At 35.9% G+C, this 24,829-nt stretch overlaps 1 protein-coding gene across 3 annotated transcripts in view; it reads right to left on the bottom strand.

Moving 5' to 3' along the window:
• Window positions 1-688: 688 nt before the first annotated feature.
• Window positions 689-24,829, bottom strand: part of NDFIP2 (Nedd4 family interacting protein 2) — a 47,278-nt gene continuing 23,137 nt past the window's right edge. Inside the window, exons 5-10 of one of the 3 annotated variants that reach the window (XM_032100018.1) lie at window positions 22,087-22,146; window positions 18,946-19,033; window positions 10,366-10,490; window positions 7,308-7,374; window positions 4,007-4,112; window positions 689-2,243 (exon numbers count right to left, since the gene is read on the bottom strand). In XM_032100018.1, coding sequence (XP_031955909.1) covers window positions 4,009-4,112; window positions 7,308-7,374; window positions 10,366-10,490; window positions 18,946-19,033; window positions 22,087-22,146 — 444 coding nt within the window. In that variant the 3' untranslated portion in view covers window positions 689-2,243; window positions 4,007-4,008. The remainder of the gene's footprint in view (window positions 2,244-4,006; window positions 4,113-7,307; window positions 7,375-10,365; window positions 10,491-18,945; window positions 19,034-22,086; window positions 22,147-24,829) is intronic. The other 2 variants (XM_032100016.1, XM_032100017.1) reach the window with 2 other exon arrangements.

Genomic DNA, 24,829 nt, shown 5'->3' with positions numbered 1-24,829 from the left:
TTGTTTGCATTCATACAAAATCTGTTTACTTCACTGTGATACTGGAGCTTCTCCCCCTGCACCCCCAAGACACAAAGCAAAGCTGGCCAGGTGTCTCTAAACCACAGAGCCAGCTGCTCCAAACCAAGCTCACAGGAAATAGCAAGGAAAATATGCAGCATTTGACACATCTGGAATAGATTGCAGAGTCTTTGAAAATAGTGTCCCAGTTCCCTTCCTCCTGCTGATGAGATTTCAGGCTTCCAAAGTGATGCATCAACTATAGAGGATTAGACAACGTGTACATTTTTAACCCTACATATTCTTTCTGACCAAATAAGAATTTTTCCAAGGTAGTACACAAAGTATCTGCATGAAGCTTTCTATAAAATGCATGGATCAAACAGAAGTAATTCTACCAGAAGTTGCTACTTAATATGGGAAAATTGACATAGTTCAAAAATAGTACTAGTTGACTGTGGTAAGCATAGAAAATGAAGCAGTATCGCCTGCTTTGCATGGTTGCATTAACTCCTTAAAATAAATGTTCTCACAGTTTGTTGCCATAAAATATGAGATGAAAAAGAGCAAGGAGGATTAGTTAGTACCTATTTTGCCAAGTAATTTGTCTGTAATTCGATGTTGACAAAAATACTGCAGTGTGCATTTTTCGACACGAAGTACAAAAAAAAACCCAAAAAGCATTAAGTCTTAATTAGCAAAACAAAGCAATGCTTTATTATTCGCTTCTTTTTCATCTGGACAATGAATGCAAAAGAACACAGAAACAAACAGAAGTTTAGAAGGAAATATCAGTAAGATATTGAACATAATACTTAACTTTCTTCTTTCCTTAAAATGCTGAGAAGTAGAGGTGCCCCTAAAATTTTAGTCACTATCAGTTATCTCTGAAAGATTAGGAAAATGAAAATGTTTACATATGTATATTTTAAACATTCATTATAGATACAAAACTCAATTCAGCACTAGCTTAACACAACATAAACCTCACTGTTTTTAATGTTAGTAATAAAAAAGCAGAATTCTAATTAAAAAGAAAAATGGAGGAAACTATTTGTACTTTTTTCCTCAAAGGTGCAACCAACAGCCAATGTAATTTTGCAACTGAGATTCCAGTTGTACAAAGGACTGAGAGATGTCTTCTCCTATTTAAAGAAGAAGCATAAATTTCACAAACTTTAAAAGAAACCACACATGCATGAACAGTAGACAGTACCCCTTAAAGAGATGATATTTATAAGAACGTAATTGTATACCTTAAATGAATAAAGGGAGAGGTAAAATACACATTTTCTACTTTCAGAGCTTTAAGATTTTTTTCCTTCACAGATTACTTCCAAAATTACCTTGCATTTAAACTAGTTTGTTCTTATGAAATGGCAAAGTATTTATTCTATACAAGCATTATAAAGTGGTTGAATGATTTTTATTGAGAAGCCTTCCGTGTGGATGTTGTATTTATAGTGACCTCAAGAATGCAAACCTCCAAAATTACATCTACTACTAACTCAACCTTTAATAGCCAATTAACAAAAAATATGTATATAGCTCTAAGATGAAACAAAATTTAGAGAATATGCTGTTACAAAATATATTTTGACATATTTCCTAGGAAGCAATTAAAACAGTCATTTATGCAGAGTTATTTACAGGGGACTCAAAGTGTATCAGTTTTAGCACAAACCAGTATATTGGTTTGAATTTAATAAAATATTGGTGAATATATGTTTGTGACAAGGAACTCTGGGGTTTAGTAAACTTAAAAATGTTCTCTACAATCATTAGATGAATCTAAATTATATAAAAAAAAACCTGCCTGAACCGGTTAATCTGAATCATTTAATGCATTTCATTGTACTCATAAGTTCAGATCACCAAGTCAGTGGTACATACAAGCTGTGAAACAAGTTACCACTCAAATCTTTCAGATACAACAAGCACAGATTAACTGAGTCTGACTGTACCTAATCTATACTTACAGAGAGTTTGTTCTTACTTCAGTACTATCTTTTTAACAAGCACATATACAAATGTGCTAAAACAAAAGGCAGCAATTATAAATATTTACTGGAATGACCAGAACTGGTACTTGAGCATAACCATCCTGTCATTCATTTTTGGAGCCATATTTTCACTAATTTATCTTCTGGTTTTAGTAGTCTTCTATTTTATTAACTTGGAGGGTTACAGATCATCTGGAAGTTTCACACCAGCATAGGAAAGGAATGTCTGTTCGATGCAGTCTGGAGATAAAGAAAAAGTTGTACTTCAGTTCATCACCGTGACTCACCAGAAGCAGCGCTGCTAAGTGACCAGCAAACCTGAACTGCAAGCAGAACAGCAGCCTCCCCACCCCCCCATGTCAGGATGGGAGAAAAACCCCAAAAATTTACTGTTATTTTGTTATGATTTCAAAAGAACACCTGAGAATATTTTTTTAACTGTAGGGGTGTTATTTGTTATTTATTAAAACTAATAATCAGTGTACAGGAGTCACTGTAACAAGGACATTTTAATGTGATAGCAATTAATTTGAACTTCTTGTTTCAGTACTTAAGATGCTTCAAGAACATAATATTTATGTGTTCATCTCTCTAAACACTACACAGACCTTATGAGCCCACAACCCATACATCTCAGTGGTGCTTACAGGTAAAGAAAAAATTCAAAGCCACTGAACTTAGGACAACTCATTAACTTCAGTAAATGCTGGGTTAAACAGTGTTTTGTCCCAATGCAGAATCAGAACCGCAGAAGAGCAAGGAATCCCAGAGTGCATTATCTTACACTCTCACTGTTCTCTTCAAACTACAGTTCTCAAATACCATTTAGTCCTAACAACTGCTTTTAAAATAGTATTTTTAAACAGAATTGTACTGAAAGCTAACAGATATTTTCAGTCTCACCTCAACAAATTTCAGTATTCTGAAGAGATTACCACAACACTAAGAAAAGAAGCCATAAAGGCAAAAAGGCAATGCTGCCATGTAGCTGCCAATTTAGATTGGTTACTAAAAGGCAATATAGGCCTCAGTTAATTAATTCACTGCATAATTTGGAAAAAATGGCACATTTAAAAGAAATATTATGTCACAGTTATGTTAACAGATTTTTTTCATGATCAAGTGTATACTGTATAGCACACATTCATCATTAGCTGTTGCTACATGTTTATCACTGTTTTATTGATCCTGTGACCGATCCTGGAGAAAATTTATAATAAACTTTTCATTTTTTTGCAGCAAACATAGCTTCTCAGGTATGTCAAAATGTCAAAATACAGTCTTTAAGCATTTTTAGTAAAGTGCAGAGAAATGAAAATGCTGCAATACTTGTTTCTAGGCTTAAATTTATCTTGTCATGTAATTCAAATAAAAAAAGTTGAATGCAAATAAAGACCCCTGGTTTAAGTTACATAGTGAAGTCCAATAAATCCACTTAACGGATAAATAGCATTAAAAAAAAGAGTGGATATGTGCCAGATTGATTAGTCAGCTACCTGAAGGATACATAAAGCACATTGTTGCATACACAATAATCATACTTGTACATGACTGTCTTAATCCAGTCATGTAAAGAGAGACAATACTCAACTATTGTTTGCATGTTCAGACCCATGTCAATCAGATTTAATATGCAGGCAGATTAGTGCTTCCTAACTTGCTGACAACAGGTTGACTACTAAAGCGAGTTTTCCAACACAAAGGACAGTATCCTGACAGCAGCAGATACTTTCTTGGGGAAAAACAACATGTTCCTCTTCATTTTTGTTACTGAAAATGAGTTCCAGGGAAGACTGGAGGCAATGAGGATGCATTATTTACCTTCAAATAAGAGACTTCACACATCTCCAAGCCCACGAAGAATATATATGCAATATTCATGACAGATGTTCAAAAACCATGCAACTTCTACTTCATGACAGAAGTTTGATTATTTATTTTTAATATTTCATTCTTCTCCATTTTTCCTGGGAAAGATAACCTCATCACTGAAAATTGCTTACCTTCAGTACAAGAAAAAAAATCTTGTTCTGTGAGCAGCTGCCATGCTTTCAGACATATTTCTGACTTTAAGATAATTAACAAAGCCTCGAAAGAACAGAAGGAGTCCTGAAAGTGTAGAAAATGCACAAAATTCAGTATATTAACATATATCCATACTATCCTACATTATTCTTACTAACAAAAATTTTTAATTAGCCTAAAAAGTAAATTGAAGACTTTATTTATCATTCACAAATTCACCAAGCAAGTCAACTTTTATCTTGTGATACAAAGATTCAATTTTATGGAAGCCTTTTCAGAAATGTTTAGTTTTCAGAATTTTCAGTTCAAGTATCATCTGCTAAAACGACTGCATGAAAATACTTATAAAGAAGAAAAAAATCCTGAAAATGGTCTGATTTGCAAATTCTTTTCAAGCAGAATTCTCAAAATAAATTACTAATGTGTTAGAAGACTACCTGGTTCACAAAATGTACATTTAGCAATGTATACAGTAAATGTACTGCAAGTCAAAAGAGGGAAAAAAAAAAAGACATAGTAAGGATTGCTCTAGCAAGAAGCCAATAATGAATTGTAGAAGATTATGACTTGGGATTTAACCATCTATGAAAAAACACCTGTCCAAGAGGAGGAAGAACAATTGCCAAAGAAAATTACTCAACATATGTCAATATTACAGTTTTTGTCAACTCCACATTTCAAAATCCTTTAAAAATATTTACATTTCACTGCATTTGAAAGAATATTTCAGCTAAGAGGAAAAAAGATGTACACAATAGTCACAGAGAAGTTACATTAGCAATAATGGTACCTTGAAGATATATGCTTATGTGCATATACACATGTGCATTTAAACTCCAAAGGTTCAAATGAAAATCTACACCAAGATTTTACAAGTTCAGCAAAAGATTTAATTCCTTTCTTTCCTGCATTATGCACTTTTTCTTCCTGCTGTCCTGGATGAGCCCCTGATTTTTTCCAGTGATCATTTCTTCTCTAAATGATTTTTGTTTGTGTTTTTTTTTAACTTTACTTTTGCTTTTTTAAACCAAAGTTTCATCAGGACATGCATGCAAGCAAGAAAAAAAAAAAAAGAGAAGACAACAGAGAATGCTCTGCTAACCAGTGGAACTTCAACTAAGCCAGACACACCTCTGTGATCAAGGTGAATTTTGCACAGAGAAGAAAAGCAGTAAGTTCTTGACCACAAGTCTACTACAAAACCTGCTTCTGAGAGGCTACCAGAGGAAGTCCCCCTTTCAACTGAAAAGCAGCTGAAACAGCAAAATGGGGGTAAGCAGCTCTTTAGGTGCTTGATAGCATACCTTCTGCATTATACATGTTGGAAAACCAGTCCAAGCTCAACCCATATTTTAAATTTCTCTGTTAAGGGAAGAAAAAAAACCACCCCACTCGCCATTGTCTTCCTCAATAAGAAAAATTGGCTAGCATTTAAATTTCAAATTTAGAATTGTCTCTCTCCAATTTTTTCACTGTACATGACAGCTCTTTGGAATTAGACCACTTTGCTTTTCCGCGACGCAGAAGCGGATCTTTCCAGATGCTGAAAGAAGGAGAGCGAGCAAAAACAGATCAGTGAACACCAGAAGAGAGAAGATAGCAGTAAGTGGGCTCAAGGGTGTCAAAGCACTGTGCAAAAGAAAGGCTCCAACTCATTCATTTCTGGAGAGATGCTGGACATACTACTTTGTGTGCTCTAAGGGAAGGTTATTGAAAACAACAAAATACAGATCTGGTTGGCAGTGTTCCTATGACATGATAATACTCCTCCGTGTCCTGATAATAGCTTTTTTGGGTTGAATCCTCCTGTGGCATCCTAGCAATCCCATACAGCCACTTCATCAGCTTAAAAACATTGTTAGTATATTTCATGCAAAACATACATAAGGGAATGCTGACTGTCGGATGCACACTGTATGCCTCAGAGTGACTTTTATTCCAAGGCATATTATAAACTTTGTGATTTAAAGAAAAAATAAAAAATCCTCAGACACATCAGACCAAAAATAAGGTTATCCCAAATTAAAGTGAGCTACTTCCTGAACATGTGCAAAAGACTAGTAAAAATAAAAACTACAGCTTTTTCCATAGACATGCGGGGGCAGGGGGAGTGCTAGGGGAAGAACACTAATTTCATCCTAGTGAAAAAAGGTGTAAAACCTCAGTCTCAGGCACCACAGGGCTTGGTTTTAATTAAAGACTTATCTGGAGATGTTTGTGCCTGCAAAGTCATTTCACTTCAATGTCTGTCTGTGCCTACAGAGAGTCATTTCACCTACTTCAATATAGTAACCTCAAACAATACAAAAACATTCAAGGGACCAATGCTGTGATGTGTTAAACATTTGCAGTTTCTACATATTTCAAGCAACCAAGTGCACCACAGCAGAGCAAGGTGAGCATTAGAAAGTCTGATGAATGCCCTTGAACACTAAAAGGCAGATAGAGAAAGTTTTAGGTAATGTTGTTTAAGACTTTTGGCATTTCTTGCAAGATAAATAGCAAGTCACAAACAGTCAAGATCTCAGAATGGGTGTTTTTTCTTAATTTACTCAACACTTCATTCTATCATTTGCTGTCAGCCACTTGCATCAATTGACTCAAAGGGAAGAGTGCCACCTGCTGAACCAGCAACAGTTTAGCATGCTTCCAGAGCTGGAAACAGAAATTAAAATGCATAGCAGCATTCACTTCTGTAAAAGAAAATCATTCCAGATTCCATATTCAAATTACAAAATCCACAGTTGGAAAAAAAGTATAGTGGTTGGGGTTTGGTATACCTTCATTACAAACAAACAGAAGAGCAGAATTTGATGTGCATAAGACTTTGAACATGGGCAGGCAGAGCTCTTAAGAGAAAGCTGACATCATGGGACCACTGTGATCAGCAAGCATGAAGCCATTCTCTCATCCTACTGAGCAACTGCTGATGCAGTTTGCATTTCAAAGGACTCAAAAAGGACGTTTTGTGACCTGTGCACAAGACAGCAGACTCCACCTTCCTGGGTTCAGTCCTATTTCTTAAAATTACAAGTCTCCGTTTTACACATAATCACTTATGCAGAAGAAAATTTTTTGAGCTGAAGTGTATTTGAATAGTTCATAGTTCACACAATAACACTACTATGGTAACCAATAACCTCATGAATACTACGGAAATCAAAACAACGCACATAACTATCAGCAGCTAAACATGTGACAAAACTCTTACTTACAATGACATGATTCATCTCTGAGTACTTCCACATCAAAACAGAAATTAATTCACCTGCTACTTACCAAGTACGAGAAATATCCACCAAAGCCAGTACTGCCCATTGAAATATCCAGTAAAATAATCTGAAAACTGAAATTCATACATGAGGCTTAGCTGCAGTAAGGCATATTTAATGCAAATAGAGAAAACACAGAGGAAAAACGCAAATTTAAATAAAAGTAATGTATCCTACTAAAATGCAAAACTAGTATTTGTGCAGCAGTTTAATACACAAAACACTTCTAGTATCAGTTAGTTTGTGGCAAAGTCATTTAAAATATCTAAAAAATGTGTGTGTGTACCTACATAAAAATATATATATTAAAAAGGCACTTGTATTATTGCCAGTAATCCAATGTTTTTTATTATAATGAATCACCGCTTGTCAATTTTCCTTTTTTCCCCCCATGCCTGCCATGCCAAACACATTACAGCAGCCTGCTGCTTTAGATATTAACACGAAAAGCCACATTAGTTTAATCTTATCAGACAGGGATGTTCTGCTGACCCCACAAAAGAAGAGCTTTTGACCCTCTGTATACCCCCTACTGTTAATCGTTGCCACGAATACCAGCCCCATAAAGACCCCCAACTCATTAAAGTCTTTTCATTTTCAAACCAGCATTCAGTTCCCAGCAGCGAGCTGAACGCAACCAAATGAACCTTGAAGTGCCATTTCAACTGTTCCTTCGAGTGACCATGGCAGGCAGTTTTGTCCTCCCTGTGATGTGGGAGGCAGCTGGAGGGCAGGGTGTGATCGTACTGGAGACAGGTATCTGTGCCTTTACCAGACTCCAGACTTCATGCTTCACTGATAAAAAGGCTAATCAAATGTCTCTAAAACCCACACAAAAAGTAGAATGGGGACATGTGTGAAGAGTTTCCAGAAGGAATAAAATAACCTACTTAGCAGCTCTGCACACTTTCCATACACTTCCACCCTGCTATCATTCATTATGTTTACTGCATCCTGATAGTACTTCCCATTTGCCCTTTCTAGGACATTTCAGTATATCAACCAAGAAGTAGTGGGGGAGAAATAAAAAACCCTGCATGAACAAAAGAATGCCCACAAAACCAACAAAACATCAGCAACAACCAAAAAAACAAAAAAAAAAAAAAACAAAAAAAAAAAAAAAAACACCACCAAAATCAACCACACAAAAGATACTGGGTCACATATGCAACGAGATAAAAATCCAATACATTTAAAGAACTCTAGGTATAGCTGGCTCTTTTCTTCAATTAATCCACACGTTTTTTCCAGAATAAAGCCAAATCATGTGAATTCTTGGAGGGTTTAATCTTATATACTCTTCATTTCTATCATCAAAGAAAAAAATAGAACAGAATTGCTAAGTTGAACTAAAGAATTGCTATTTACATTATCCCTATATTAATACTCTATTCCTAGGATATTGACAACACATTGACAATGATCCCATCTCACTTGTTAGTCAGTATTTTCAATTCAACATCATCTATGTGTGTATATATATATACACACACATCAATACACTTTTTGAAAAAATACAATTTCATTTAACTGGAAAGAAGATTTACTAAAACCAGTAATCAAATACTTCCCCACGTGCCTTACTCTCCTCAGGCCGAAACAGCCATGGGTGCAGAATTTCCCCAATAGTAAAACTGTGCTTTTGCTCCCCCTGCTCTTCCTTTTCCCCAGTAAAAACTGATACAGATCAAGCATATGTGAATTCAGGCTGTTTAGACACTAAAAAGTTTTGTACTACTGAACCTGAGTGAAAAAGGGTGACACAGACCTTCGGAAGAGCTTGAAAGAAAGCAACAGAACAATTTGGTGCACATAGGCCTGCTTGTGTGTCACCATTAAACTGGCTTTCAACACACACCTCACGGGCTTTCTGCTCTTGTCTCTAGGAAGAGAGACAACAGAGCAACAAGATGATCTTCACTATGAAAAAACCCCACCCCTGAGGTCTTGGAATCAGCCAGCTCTAATATTTTTGAATTAGTAGTGGATTGCATACAATAATTTAATTATAGTCTAGAACACAGTAATTCCACAAGGAAGTTTATTACATATTAATTTTTATGTTTGTTTTGAGCACATTTTCCAGCAGAGAGGAATAATAAAGCTGACATAATGAGCAAGTTCTGCCCTCTGTTTAGCATGCCTTAAGGGAAGCTGAAAATATCCCCAATGAATGCATAGTTGAAAAATTTATGTCTCTTCTCTCCATTAAGATAAATTCCATCTCAGCCCCTGAATTCCAACAAATACACCAGAATCACATCTGGTCCAGCAGCATTCCCCTGCTCTGAATGAGCAAAAAGCACATTAAAAAAAGCTCTAAGAAGGATGCAGTACATGTCCAGGAAGGACCATGCAACCTTTCTGCAACTTTTTTACTATCATGCTAAAATCAAATCAAGTCACTAACACACACACACACAAACAGGGAAAAAAAAAAATTTTAAAAAGTCATGGATGGAAGAACATAGAAGTTATCTAGGTTATCCAAGATCTTTTTCTTCATAAAAAGGGATGAGATTTTAAATGTTGTGTCTCACAGATATATAGAATTCAAGTTCAGAAAGCAGCATTACATTTCATCTAGCATCCACACTTAGCTAAGTAACTTGCATTTGGCTAATATAGCTTTTGGAAAAGTATCTAGTTTTGCAGTGAAAACATCAAGAATCAAGCATTTAAGATGGTAAAAATGTGACTAACTTAATATTCAAGTTGGATTTGATCCCATATGTATCTTAAAAGGAATAAAAGAATCAAATACAAGGAAGAAATGCTTTCTTATATTTCCTTCCCAACAGACCAAGACATTTATAAATCTTTTATACAGGACACTGTAATACCAGTGATATTTTAGGTACTTGCTCCACTTTTTCTGTAGATTTTTAAATACCTGTGCAAGGAATGAGTCATTCTGCATTTATTTTAGTGGAAATGTGAACATCAAATGCTATGTCAGGTAAAAAAAGAAAAAATACTTATTTTTAATTCCCTTATTATATCCTTGAATAAATTGTTATGGGTTTGTTCTACAGAGTCTGTACAGTGTGAATCAAGAAACATACCCGTACAATGAGAATCCATTTGATCAGGGAGAGACCAAATCCACAGATTGCACCATACCTTCCAGCTATGGTATTTGTTATACAGAAGGATAAACAAAAGCCAATCCAGTTGAAAATAAACGCCACTATAAAATAAAAGAAACAGTAGCTTCTGTTAATGTGTATAGCTAAGCAAACAGACTTAACAGTAATTTCACTTTTAAACTACTAAGGACATGCTTACACAGTCAGTTAATTCCCTTCCGGTAATTCAGCCTTTCAGAGACTGACTTTGAACCCAGACATTCCCCATGGTATAGTCACTTAATGACAAAGCAAATGGTAAACAGGCTGGAACCTACTACTTTACACAAGCGAAAATTCCAACATAAAAGAAAGTATTGCACTGCAATAGACACCTAAACAGATTATACTGGACATGAAGGGTAAATTCACAAAAAGGACTATAACATACAAGATTTGGATTAAAACAAAGAACCACCCTTGCTACACTTTTATAACCAAAAATACAGTTATATGCACACATACGTGCATGTATCAACTTTATCCAGTTTGGATCGAACAGAATAAAACTATCCACTCTTGCTCTGTAAACATAGGATAGGAAGGAAGATAAGTTGAGAAGCTGATGTTTCATGGGTCTCCTTCAGATCTATATTCATGTCTTCTCTTTGAGATCTATATTCATAAGACATAAGAAGCCTTGGAAGTTTTACGCAGAAGTTTAAGAAATCAATGAACAAAATAGGACATTGAGCATAACTACCACTGCTGCTTCAATTAACACTTTTACACAACCCCCAGTTTAACAACTTAAATTTTCATATCTGCAGATGTACTTGGCAATCAGCATCATCTGTATTGACTTCAGGTTGCATACATTACATCAGAGTGTGAGCATTCACAATTAGGGGAATGTCCCAGCTTGGGAATCAGTGAGGGCATATAAAAAGAAAACCACCAAACAGAAAAGCTGGAGGAGCTGGTAGAAGGCGGCACTCAGGAATTCTGGAGAGGACATGACAGTGGAAAATTGAAAACATTAGGGAACTCCACAGTAAACACAAGAATCACAGAGGATGGAAACAGGAATGGAAATGGGGCAGAGGGGAACAAAACCCCTGCCCACAAATCCTTCATGTTTAAAATCCCAAACTTAGCTACATAAAATTCAGACATTAAATCATGACAGGAAAAATAAGTCTGTCTCTTCAGTTAAAGTTTGAACAAGAACTAGGAACAGAAAATTGATCAATAGTTTTCTTTAATTAAAGCATTTTGAAGTATTATCTATAAAAAACAACTATTCTTATACTTTAAAACCTTCTTACAATTCTTCCAATAATCCACATGAAGATGCAATGATATGCTCACAAAATTAGTCTGTAAAACTGCAGCAGGATTCCATGAACTGTAAAGAAACTGAAGTTCCAAGAGAAGTTTTGGAAGGCTTCACATCAACATAGTCATTTAGTACAAGTGAGAAATTTTGCTTTTTAAAAGCAAAAAAAAAAAATTTTGCTTTTTTGAAATTTTGAAATATTGCTTTGGTCAGACACATGGGTAACAGACAGTGGCAACAAGAATTCTTACTTTTATACAAATTACTAATCTAAAAGGACCCCAAAAAAAAAAAAAGAAAAAAAATTTTAAAAAAATTAAAAAAAAAAAAAGAAAACGCACACAACTTTGAACAGATGCTGATCCAAATTGGCATATGCAGAGGAAAAAACCAAAACCCTAAAAAAAAAAAAACCAAAACCCTAAAAAAACACCTGCAGAACAACATTGGGACCCTAACATTTATCTATCTTTCCAAGACACCTTTATATTTAAGGGAGCCTATATAAACTGTTTTGATTTCCCTATTTTAAGCAAGCTCTCCAAACCCACCATCTTTTAACAGTAACAGATTTCAAATGCTCCTTATTCAATGCATTCTCTGATCCTGTCTCAGCATAAGAGTTCAATGTTATTTCTCCCCACTACTCAAGCTACAAAGGGTGACTTTGATTATGGTTCCAAAGACAAGTTACCTATGTTAAAAAGGACACAGGATTGACATGTTTCTAATGGTCTATGAGGACTAGAGGAATTCTCAGAATATATACAATTTTAATAGATATATATTTTTAAAAATTACCTCAACTCACTTGTAAATGTATTATAAAAGTTAGAGATTTCCCAATCATAAATATAGGAGGGGAAAAATTTGGTTTTTATAATTAAAGATAAACACTGACAATTCTACCCTACTTTCAATCTGAACTAAAGGAATACTCAAAATGGAATCCACAGTGACTGCATAGGTATTTGATGGATATTTAACATCAAGGTAACTCTTGAAAGTAAAGGCATCAAAATGTTCCAGTCTTGTTCACAGTAAGGGTTTTTTTCTCTTTAATCAGTCTGCTGTTCCATCAAGTTACATGAGCAGTTAATGCCAGCAGAAAAAATATAAACCTTATAAAAGTTGTAAACTATGCAAGTTCACACATTCCAATAAAACTGAGTTATATACAGAAGAAAAATCTCATTATTTAAGTTTTTATCTGTAACCATTTGCTAGAAAACTTGTACAGTGAGGACCTAATCAAAACTTTGTGTCTTCAGCAGAATAAGGAACATGTTACTTCCACCTCTCAAACTCAGGCAATGTATTAAGGAGATTCTCCCAACACTGCCTTGGTGTTGCATCATTTTAATAAACTTAAGATGGGCAACAATAATCTATACGTGTTTTCCATCTTTCCCATTACTTCTCTCTCACATCCCACGTCCTACTGCTAACTCTGAAAATCATTCTCCTTGTCTCACTCTGGTCAAAATACATTATTTGCTTTCAGAAATGCATCTCCAGCTTCTGAGCAGACTACAATTCCTTCCAATTGCTTTCCTCTACATCAAGATCAGCCTCATTTGCTTATCTGTATATCTTTTTCCACAATGTGCATCCAGGTGTATCTTCTGTCAGCCATGCAAGTTCTGAGCTTTACAACTTACACTGCATCTGGTAGAAGTTACTGCAGTTAATTCCTGTCTCAACTTATTATTGCAATGAAAGTTGTTCATAATTTTCATCCCTATGTGGCCATAGAGAAGCCACAGCACAAGTTCACCCATCAAACTCAATGAGGGAGAAAATAGATTGGTGAGGGGAGTGACCAGTAAAAGGAATTAAGTACTAATTTCTCTAGAATTACCAACTTCCTTCTCTATCTACTAGAAATAACTAACTCATTGTACAAGTTCCTTGCTGTAACAAATGCTATCCTCCACTATTTTTCTGCATCCACTCACTTTGTGAAATGTAAATGACACTGCTCAGCTGTTCAAGAGATGACTTCATCCTTCATACCATATTAGCTTCCGTGACATTCCCACACAGTGTACCTGCCTTGACACTAATACATACTATCGTAAGGAAAGTCATTCCTAAAAATGAGGGGAAAGCATCTAATAAGCTGCTACAACCACATAATGACTTCCCCTCTTACTCTGAACTTCTGCTTGCCCATCCTCTTCATGCAGCCAGGTTTTGTGTGCATCCTGTAGATCTCTGCTGCAAATCAAACCACTGCAACAAGAATTGTTTTCTATCCCAAAAGTGATTACATTCCTGCTTGAGCCCAGCTTTCAATTATTGTCAACTTTCCTTTAATAAATTTCAGACATTTAGATGAAACTCATGCTGACTACACTGGCATAATGATTTTAGAGTCTACTTTTGATACTCTAGCACCATTCAGACAAGTGGAACTGATAAAAAGTCTGGTTTTTGAATGTTACAACTCCTAAGGTGATGACAAGAGGAGAGAGTAAGTCTGTATTAATGTAACTCACATAAAAAAAGCAAACATTAGCATTGCTGCCTCATGACAACAAAACTCGTAATGAAACACATAAGAAACTGCTTTTTGGGAGGAAGAGGGTTGGACTAAAGGTGGTTTTTTTTTAATAAAGAGTGTTCTTGATCCAGTGCAGTGCCTACATTTATGCTGTATTTCTCCTTAAGGTTTTCGGTAAGATAATTCCAGCCAAAATACAAAGTACATGACTTTTGAATTGTTCATACTGAAATACATCACACGAAATGATGACAAGCACACTACACTGTGATTTTTCCCCAGTTGCTCTAGCACTTCACCTGCTGATCTTTTTTGCTTAGCTTTCCACAGCTACACATTAATCACTTGTTTTAAGTTTATATTCAGTGTGATGAAAAGAAGCCAGCAAAACTGATCTGAAGCCTTATGTTCCAAATTTTAGCCATGGCTTAAGCCTGTAATAAGATTATAATGGCAACTACATATACAAAAAGCAACTATGCTCAGTTGTAGTCTTCATTCCAGAATTTATTTGTTCATTTACTATTTTAATATATAGCAAACACCAAAGAGCTTAATGCTTTATACCTGGCCTAGACTTACTAAGCATACTGCAATAAATAATCCTCTCCAGATCTTCATGTGCCACTAGGAACTGTTCCTCCCATTCCTGCATACAATTTGTTCCATTCATTAACTGGGACACATCTTTGCTCCAGCCTGACGGTTCACCTATATACTGATGATGATCACTAAAAGCATTGGCTAGCAGTTTCCACAGAAAACAGACAATTTTTTTTCTCAGTGGTTAATGTTCAGAAACATTCCTTGGCAATTTATTCCTACTTCTTCATTACCCTTGTTACTATGTTTTTCTTACTACCCAACTAGAAGCTTCCTCATTCCAATTGTTTTGCATTATATCTAATGCATACAGAAAAACTATGTTAAGTCAGATTGTTTCTACAGTAAGAAAGAAGCTAGGTGATTGTGTATGAAGATCAATCTGCCTCCCCTAATTACCAGAGAGAAATAAGCACTCAAAACAGTTCCTCTATCTCCCTCCAACATTTAACATTTTAATGAAGTGACTTCCCCGCAGCTTCTCTTGCATGACTAAAGGAAACCTGCATAACATTTCTGATGCAGGCATACAGAAGTATATACAGGCATAAAGTAACACAGAGGAATCCTCCATGGGAAATTCAGCCATGTTTACCCCTCCTCAGGAAGCATACGCCAGGAAGCTGTGCTCACCCTGAGCTTGTGCTACAACACTGCCTTCCAACTTGTGCCCAACCGAAACCCCCAAAGCAGGTATCCCCCAGCTCGTGTGCAGTTTATGGACTGTTTGAGGCACCTAACAGTTTGAAAACTATATGAACATTAATTTGCAAAACTTTGGTATGGCTATTTTCTGTTCAAATACAGTGTTTGGGACAACATTTACATTTCCCTGTAAAACAAGATTTTATTGCTGTGAGTTGTATAGAGTGCTTAAACAGGCCAGATGTTCAAAAAGAACAGGTCAGATTTCTGTATGAGAATTTAAGCTTCGGTTGTACTACTGAACACTTTTCTCCATTTTTTCCTCCTTATTAACCCATCTGTGAAGTTCAAATTCATTTTTCTATGTTGTAAGGACAATCCAAAACTCCCTTACACGGTTTCAAAGAATCGAGACAAGCTCTACAATTCCTCTTGGGGCCCACAGGAAAAAAGGTTGGGTCTAAAGCATTCCTTAAATGTAAAGGAAAACCATATAAGCCTTTTATTAATGTCCAAAAGAACCTTCTTCAGAGTAAGTACCAGGATGAGTTTATCATAGGTCAAAAGACTTCCACTAAAGGCAGATTAAGCATGAAAACCAAACCCTTTGGTCATGACAGTTACTTGCCCTATCACAATTATAGCTGTGTTCAAAATGGAAAGAAACAGCTCAGAAATTCCTCCCTTTTTTTGTGCATAAAAAAAAATACTGAGAAACTCACCTACTAATAACTTCCTCTTGCATTCTGAAAAATTTCTACTATGCTACATAAGGCACAGCTGACTTAAAAATACATAATAAAAAACACATGAAGTGGTCTGATAGCAATTTTTTTTCCATTTTGCATTCATAGCAAAATTAATATATTCATATATATATACACATATATATTCATTTCCCTCAAAATGAGAAGCTGATAGACATCAGCCCTGATCATTAGACAGATCACCAACATAATCACAGACTTCAAGAGCAACACCAATTTCTTGAAACACAATTTTCCCATTAGAAATAAAACAGGTTGTTTTCCAAATTTTTTCACCAAGTTTCTGCACCAAGCAAAAAAACCCCACCTCTTCATGCAAAAGACTTCTCTTCTTTAGTGTGTATTGTCTCATTCTTTTAGTTCTGCTAAACAGAACAACACTCTATAGCTTAGATGGGAAACAGGCCTGTAACTGGCATGCACCAGACTCCTAGAACAACCAAAACTCCCCAACAAACAAGAAACAGATCTGGCCACGAGATGGCCTCGAGACAGCAATTTTATGCAACGTGGGCAGCTACCACTAGATGGTGGCTACATATCACTAAGTGATTGCAATATGCAGGTAAGCTCAGTGAAAAGTTTATTTTACTACATTTCACTTGAATAAAATGAAATTAAAGAATGCTAACTTACTCTTATACTTAAAACAAAGCTATCTGCTCCCACTTCCATCCCCAAGATCTTCCAACGCTGTACTCGACAGTCAGGGGAGGAGGTGGGAGAGCACAATTAGAACAAACCTTTCGTTCCCTCTCCTTTCATAGAGAACAGTTCCTGATACAGTTCTCCTACATTTTAACTATTTGAGGGAATTTATTTGAGGCTGTGATCTGCTGCCTCTACTTGCAGCATTTAAAGTTATCCCACCCTGGAAAAAAACCCAAAAGATAGCCTTACTGTAAATTTCATTTTAATTACAGCTCTCTTAATTCTACACACATTAGCTTTCTGGAGACTTTAATCTCCTTATTGGACGAACATGAATACACAACCCACTATATACAACATACCCTCATTATGTTAAGCTCATTTTTCATTTAATTCTCCAATTTCCTAAGAAAAACTACCAAAAACTAACATTATAGGTCTATTACTATGACTGTTTTTGTGAACTCCTCGTACTCTGAGCACAAACAGCAAGTTTATCAATTTCCCCATGTAACCAGTATCCATAATAACCTACACATCCCAATTAAACACACACTTGCATAAATACCTTACAACGTGTAAGCACTCATTTTATGCGTTTCCTTCATAGGCAAGCAAAGTTTGCAATAAAATAGTCTCAGAACAATCAAGAAAAATTATGATCTACAGAGTATTTTTGTCCAATGTGGAAGAGTACTGCTCTGTGCAGTCAGACTCAGCTAAATACATATTTGAAGAGAAAGTTGCCAGTTTATCCAAATACACACTTGCATTCTTGAAGGTGGACACAAGGTTCTGGAAACGCAATTTTGGACAACTGTGACTTAAAGGACTGACATATTAAAGCCAACAATCCCCTTGACCTCCAAGTGCAGTGCCAATGAAGGCCTGAATCAGAATTTAAAAGCAAGAACAAGTTCACACAATAAAGGACCTAAATCGCTTAAACACAAAAAGTTACAGCACATAGAAAAGGGAGAGGAAAAAAGGGGAAAAAGAAAAATGAAGTCACACCTCCCTTTGCCCCCAAGAATATACTCTTTGCATGCTCCCACACAGAAAGAAGTCAGACTACAGAACTCACTACCCTGTGTCTTTATAGATTTGCTATGTGAGGCAGACACATATTTTTACCCCAAGATGCAAACACCACATTGTCCCAGTACATCACACACCAACATGAAAAAAACCTTCTGTGAAGGCATGGTAATCTGCATCTGTAACAGTTAAAGAGATTGCAAAAAAGATTACAGAAGAAAGAACTAGTATGAAACCTAGGTTGAAAGACATGGACATTTCAGTGGATAATCAATCAGCTTTAATCCTGATGAATTCTCAGCAGAACAGATATATCCCCAATAGCAAGCTTCCATCCAGGGTGCCAAATACATTTATTTCAGAAAGGGAAAAAATCGTCAGAAATTAGAAAGAAATAAGTAATTGGTAAAACTAACACAGCTTCCTTGTAGAAACAGCTTCTAGTTGCTAAATCTAACTTTGCTGAATGCAGTACACAAGTTACAAGACGTGCACAGTGTGCACACAGTACATGATGAAGAGCTACAGGAGGGCTCGCAATCAGAGGTTACCTGAAGACAACACATTTTTATATGACAGTGGTTAGTTCAACCTGAAAATGAGTATGGTTGGATTTGTTCCAAAAATCCATCCACAGCTGTTTAATTCACTATGCTAACATTAGCAACTTTTACACAGCACACCTCTCTCAATTTTTTTCTAGTAAAAAAATCAATTGCCAGATTACCGTGACCTGGCCTTTAATTCAAGCTGGTGGTCCAACTAGAAGATGATAGAATTTCCAGTGCTAGACCTTCAAGCATTTACTATGACTTTGCTTTATCCCCTTATCTGTGACAGATGCCACCAAAAAAAAGGCAGGATATTTGCTGTATCTGGAACAGGAAGTGTTTATATCTGTGCACAGTCAGAAAAATCTGTTCATTACAGTACATTAATGCAATTTATCACAGCTCTCTTTTATAGTCCATAGAAAAAAGGTACAATTAATATATACCTCAGTAGGTCTGGGATACAAGATAACTTACTGAAAAATGCCAACATGAAGATGCCATCATTGCCAACTCTAAGCTGATCTGCATCACTGAAATCATCCCGTGGTGGATACTCTTCTTCCTGGATTTACAGGTTAGTGATAATTTAGTGAAAAGTTTAGAATAACTACCTATAGGATAAAGTATTAATCATGTTTCTAAAGCTAGAAGAAAATTAACATTTCCGTAACATGTCCACATAAAGGAAGTTTTAAAAAAACAATTTATAACTATAAAACAAGTCTTATTTGTTGCTTATATTGACAGAGCCCAAATTTTCTGTAAAAGTTTCTGTAGAAGATATGTATATACTGTCTATTCATCTTAAATGAAGCTAGAATTATTTCAGATTAGTACTTCAACAATCAAAACCAACATAATTCTTTTTTTTACTGTAACTATCTTGACATGTAGCCAAACTACTAAATATTTTTTTGAAAAGTCATCACACAGTATGGTCTATAGTTTTCCTGCTGGAAAGGTCTTCTAATAATTCCCTAAATATAAAATAGGTGATGGAATAAGGTTAGTATCTTAAAATCAAGTGTTGATGCAACAGCATTGCACTAACAAATTTTATAACCCACAGCAAAACATAAGCAAGGCAAAGAACACCTCCAGGGTCACTAGAGGGCGCGAGGACATTAGAAGTGTCTAAAAGGCTTCTAAGCTCAAAAAGCACAGTACTTGAAGTCAAACAAAGCAAACAAATGTCAGTCAAAACGATCCAAAGATTTCTCCCATTGTGTCAAAATGCTGGACCTTAAAATACTGAAAGGGAGAGTTGCTTTGCTTCTCAGCACTCGATTTTCAACAGAACTTGGCAGATATTATATATGCAGTTCTATGCACAGGTGAAACATTGCTTCAGCTGTAGCCTGGCAAACACTAAAGTTTTCACAATTACAGCACTTCCTAAAGAGCCTAATGAAAACTAAGGCCAATCAAACACCATTTTTATTCTTAAATGAGTAACATCAAAACAATGCAGGATGACACAAGTTAAATAATGCTGTCAGTAGCAGCAGTAATATGGTCTAAACAGAAGCACATGTAACATTCTTGTCCTAATTTTTGCTCCTATTTAACATAATGTATTGGAACTGATATAAGAAATTACCTATAAAAACAAACGAAATCAAGAGAGATCAATTCAACTGAAATTTACTTGGCTGTTTCACCCACAAGCACTTAATACAGAAATAATGTTTATGACTGAAAGGGCATTAAACAAGCACAGTGGTCTAAAGCTCGGTCACATACATGCTCCCCTTTGTCAACAGAGCAAAATAATTTACCAAGGTATGGCAATTAGGTCAAAAATGTGCTCGAATGACTGCTGTACCAACTCAGAGCAGTCAGCATTCACCCTTAGTAACATGGCTGTGAAATTCCAGCTGTGCTCTGTATTTCAGATTAATTAACCAAGACACTGTATCAGATAACTTACTTTAAAACCACTGCTATTCACACAGACAATTCCAAGGAAAGCACAAAAAGCCAGCTGAACAACAATCTTAAGGGGCTATAATTCAACTCCACATAATTTCAGGTGTCTCTAAATGGTCATCTTAAGTGACTAAGAAAGCATTAATTTATTTAGCTCAACTTTGCTGCAGCTACAAGACTGATTGAGAGGAAGGGAATGGGAGGGAAGGAAGGGCTGAAAAAGCATTTTAAAAAGAGCTGCATTTGAATGCATTTATCTCTGAAATGCATGCCACAAAAGTTCCTTTTTCAAGTCAGGACAAAAAAAAAGTACTTTCGATTTTAATTTCACAAGGTCCACAAAACCCCATACATAATAATTTTGGGCTTTTTTTAAACTGTCTGCTAACTACTGTACTTAATACTGGTATTTCCAAAACAATTAGTGAATTATGCTCCATGAAAAAGTTGCCTCAGAAAAAAGAAAATTTTGTTCAATGACAGTAACAAGTTTAGCAGAGGCTTCTCTGAGGCTTACACATGTGAGAAGCACAAGTCAGTAAGTACAGCTCAGGAACATGAGAGCAGACGTTTGCAAAAAGCACTGTTGTATTAAGTGTGAACAAGTAGTAATTTATCACACTCCATAGAAAAGAAGGGGAAATTGAGTTCTCTTTACTGTCTGTAAAAACTGGCATACAAAAATTATGAGAGTGTTTAAGAAATTAAATACTTAGAATACTAAGAAATTACATCAGCCTATATCTACATCATTTAGGATTATGAGGTTTTATGAGCAGTCCTGCAGACAGAAAACCCTAACTGACCACTGCTCAAGTCCCACTAATACTGGCTGTCTTTCAGTGCTCTCATTTGATCTGGTTGGTGTCAATTGCCCTAGTCTTTCTTCGAAATAAAATTGTTTGCCACCATGTACTGAGGAGTGAAAATGGGCAATGAAGACCAACTGTCCTCTACGCTGATGCTTAAACATATTGTCATCAAATACTTCTGTGACACTTTTATGAATGAGATTATATATTTTATTTATATTTTTCTTTTTAATGAGAAGTATGTAACACAACACACACAAATCTGTTAAGATATTTAACACTGTTTCAGTATCTCATTGATTTCTGACGAATTTAGACAAGTTAAGGAAGATAGACAGCATTTCTCGCTTTCTAAATAAGCTGACATCTGTAGGAACAGAAAATTTATTGTTCCTATGACCAGAGAAACATCTAAACAGTGAATTATATTATCAACATAAATGGCAAGTCACACAGAGTAATTTCTCTAAGCAAAAGAACATCAATGGTACACAGCATCTATTGAAGTTGAATCTATTAACTCCCTGTAAACTACAGTGCTCTCTGTAGTACTCTGCAAGAGGAGGACTGTTTTTTCTCCTTAATGTTTTTTTAGCTTTTTTCAAACTGAAATCTAGCATGGCATACAACCACCTTTAATCAAGTAAAGAACCGCTAAACTGATATAACTCTTCCCAATGCAATGTTTACAGAGAAAAACTTCAGAGGAAAAGGTTAAATTACTTAATAAACCCCAAAAATTATGCCTTCAGTATATGAACCAATATGGAGAAATTAATAGTGGGGGGGGAAAGGCACAATTAACCCCAGAAGCATTTGTTTGCCAGCAGGAAAATTCATAGCAAAGTCTAAACTAGAGAGAACTATACCATACCTCTGGACGACTGAGGAATATTTCATCAAACAGACTCCTAGATTCCCTAAACTGGGCGTGCTAAGCATGTAAAAACAGAAAAACATAAGACAAATGCAACTGAAAAGCATTAAGTAAAAGCCATTCATTGCAACATACAAACAAGTCATTAAACTGTTAGCAGTATTTTTGTCCATTTTAATTGACCTTCCAAAACTGACCTTGAGAATTTGGAAAGAAAAAGCCAGGATAACTAATGCTATCACTACTGATGACACAGGGCTAGTAGAATTTCTTTGTTGAAATGAGACATCTGGGAGCATTTGAAAGGCATGCATGTTTATACACAATCTATTCCTGTAAGACAAGCTACACAAAGAATTATAAAATTACTGAAAGTTTCAGTAAATATTAAGTTTGGATTGTTCATTTTATCTGTTAATATAGGGCCTATGATGAAGTATTTAATATGATCACATTAAGGATCTTTTTTTTTTTTTTAAGTGCCCTACATGATTTGGGGGACAAAAATATGAAAGCTGCTTATTAAGGGTCCTGCCCTTTCACGTCATTTTCCTCTCTTTTGCTTAATGAATAGATTTGTAACCTTCACTGCACACTTTGGAGAATACCACGAAAATTATCAGCTTCACACATCACTCAAAGTAACATTTAACTTTTTCCAACTGTTCACATTATTGCAGTAGAGGCAATACATCCTCAGTTTACAAGGAAGAGACCAGAAGCACAGAACACAGCAGAGTTCACATTTGTAAGAGCACTAATTTCATAAGGCTGAAAATAAAAACTGAAAAATCTACATGTTACATCATTTGTCTATGTTTTGCAAAGTGTGTAACATGCAGGTCAGGTAATGTCTGCAGCTGTCACTTGTGAAAGTGAGAAAACAAACTTTGCACTACTGTTACATAATTAAGTTACTTATCTGTTCTTCCATGGGTATTCAGAGCTAAAGCCTTCCCCCAAAGATGGCAAACCACCACTGAAACTGTAACAAGACCCTTCTTTCTTATTCCAACCATCTGCCACATTAAGACAGTTTTATTACACAGCCTTAGTCTATCTCAGTGTAAGTCCAGAGGTAATAAATAAGGTAGGGATTTTGCGGCAGCATCACGTGGTAAGATAATTAAAATGGCAGTAATTAAAACTGCACTGGCACATAATTTTAATATCATCTACAAAACTGAAACTCAGCTTCAGCATTTCTTACTTTTTTCCCAAATCCCAACTTTGCAACCGTAATGCTGTTTCTCTAATACAGCTTGTGTGTGTGCATGCATTTGCTTAAAATAAAAAAAAGAAAAAAAAAAAACACAGAAGCAAACTGAGCAGAATTACTGCCAAACTTGAGCTCTTCGGCAGTCAGCAAGAATGTGACTTTCAGATACGCTGTGCAGACTTCTGATACTTAGTACTGCCATAAGTCTAGAACCTTTTAGTCAATCTTTGCACTGGGGGAATGATAGTATGTTCCTACTGATTTTTCATAAGTAAGTGAAATTCTTGTGTCAGCACGTAGTTCTTGAATGTCAAGTTCTCTGGTATGTTCTAGCAAAGCAGACTGTGAAAAAGTTTATTTTTCACTTCATCACTGTATCCAGCTCTCTTGCCTCAACTCCAGATTCCTTTTCCCTCGCTGCTCTTCTTTTCTCACACGCCAGCTTCAGCTCCTTTCCCAGTACTACATTTTGTCCCCACTTGGGTTCCTTTCTCCACCAATCCCAGTTTATCCTTTTCCCTTCTGTTTGTCATTTAAGTCTTTCTACTCTGTCCATACCATTGCTCTCCATTCATCCTTGCCTTTTCTTGTTTTGACTTAGACACATCCTCTCTGATCTCTGCCAGAGCCAGTTACCTGCTTGCTCAATCAAAACCAGACTTCCCACAACATGTAAGGTTCAGAGGCTCAGCCTCTGTTCAGGTGTTTCTTCCCACCACCCATCACTGAAGACAGCTGAATCTAGTGGCTTTCCCCTTCCCTTCTAACTGAAGGCTAAGAATAATAAAACTGCTTCAGGGCACACCAGAAATTGCTATTTCTCAGGTTCAATGATTTCACCGAAAGCAGTGAAGAGCAGCCATAAGGTGTATCTACTTTTAGTTCTGTAATTCTACTCTGATACAGAACATTTGAGAATGTTCTTTGGGAACAGCACATCTTACATCCCATCCCCTTCAGAGCTACAAGCAGCCTAAACATTTTCATGCAAGACCATCTCTATGCATTTACAAAATTTGAAGCTATATGTATCAACTGAGGAAATTAATTTTTCAAAAATCTGTGGATTGACCAAAAGCGGGCAGACTGTTTGAGGAAGGGCAAAAGAAGTTTCTGTCACAGCAACCTGAACTTGTAAGAAGGAGTAAATAAAAGCTTAAAATGACAAGACAAAAAATACTTTTTGTTTTGGTTTGGGGTTTTGTTTGTTTTGCTAGGTTTATTCTTGCAATTGGCTGAACCCCAGACTGAGTTGTCAAGGGAGATTGCTTGTTTGTCTGAAGTTTGCACTTCATAGGGTTCTAGATGTAAGAACAAGAATCTTGCAAGAGCTGCACATCCTGCCTTCAGCGTCACAGGTACTCTAAAAGTTAGGGTTTGGGTTGTTAATGCTCCAAGTTTGTAATTTCAGAATAAGGGTTTCATTCAGACCAGTATTTCAGCAAAAGTTTTACTTATGTGACAAGCAGTAAGGACAGACTACAGAGAATCCATACTCCTGTTAGAGTAGATAAAATTTTA

The sequence above is a fragment of the Corvus moneduloides genome, chromosome 2, assembly GCF_009650955.1.
Source record: "Corvus moneduloides isolate bCorMon1 chromosome 2, bCorMon1.pri, whole genome shotgun sequence".
NCBI lineage: Eukaryota > Metazoa > Chordata > Aves > Passeriformes > Corvidae > Corvus > Corvus moneduloides.
Note: the sequence above shows the minus strand (reverse complement) of the source record. Positions and strands in the feature narration are given on the sequence as shown.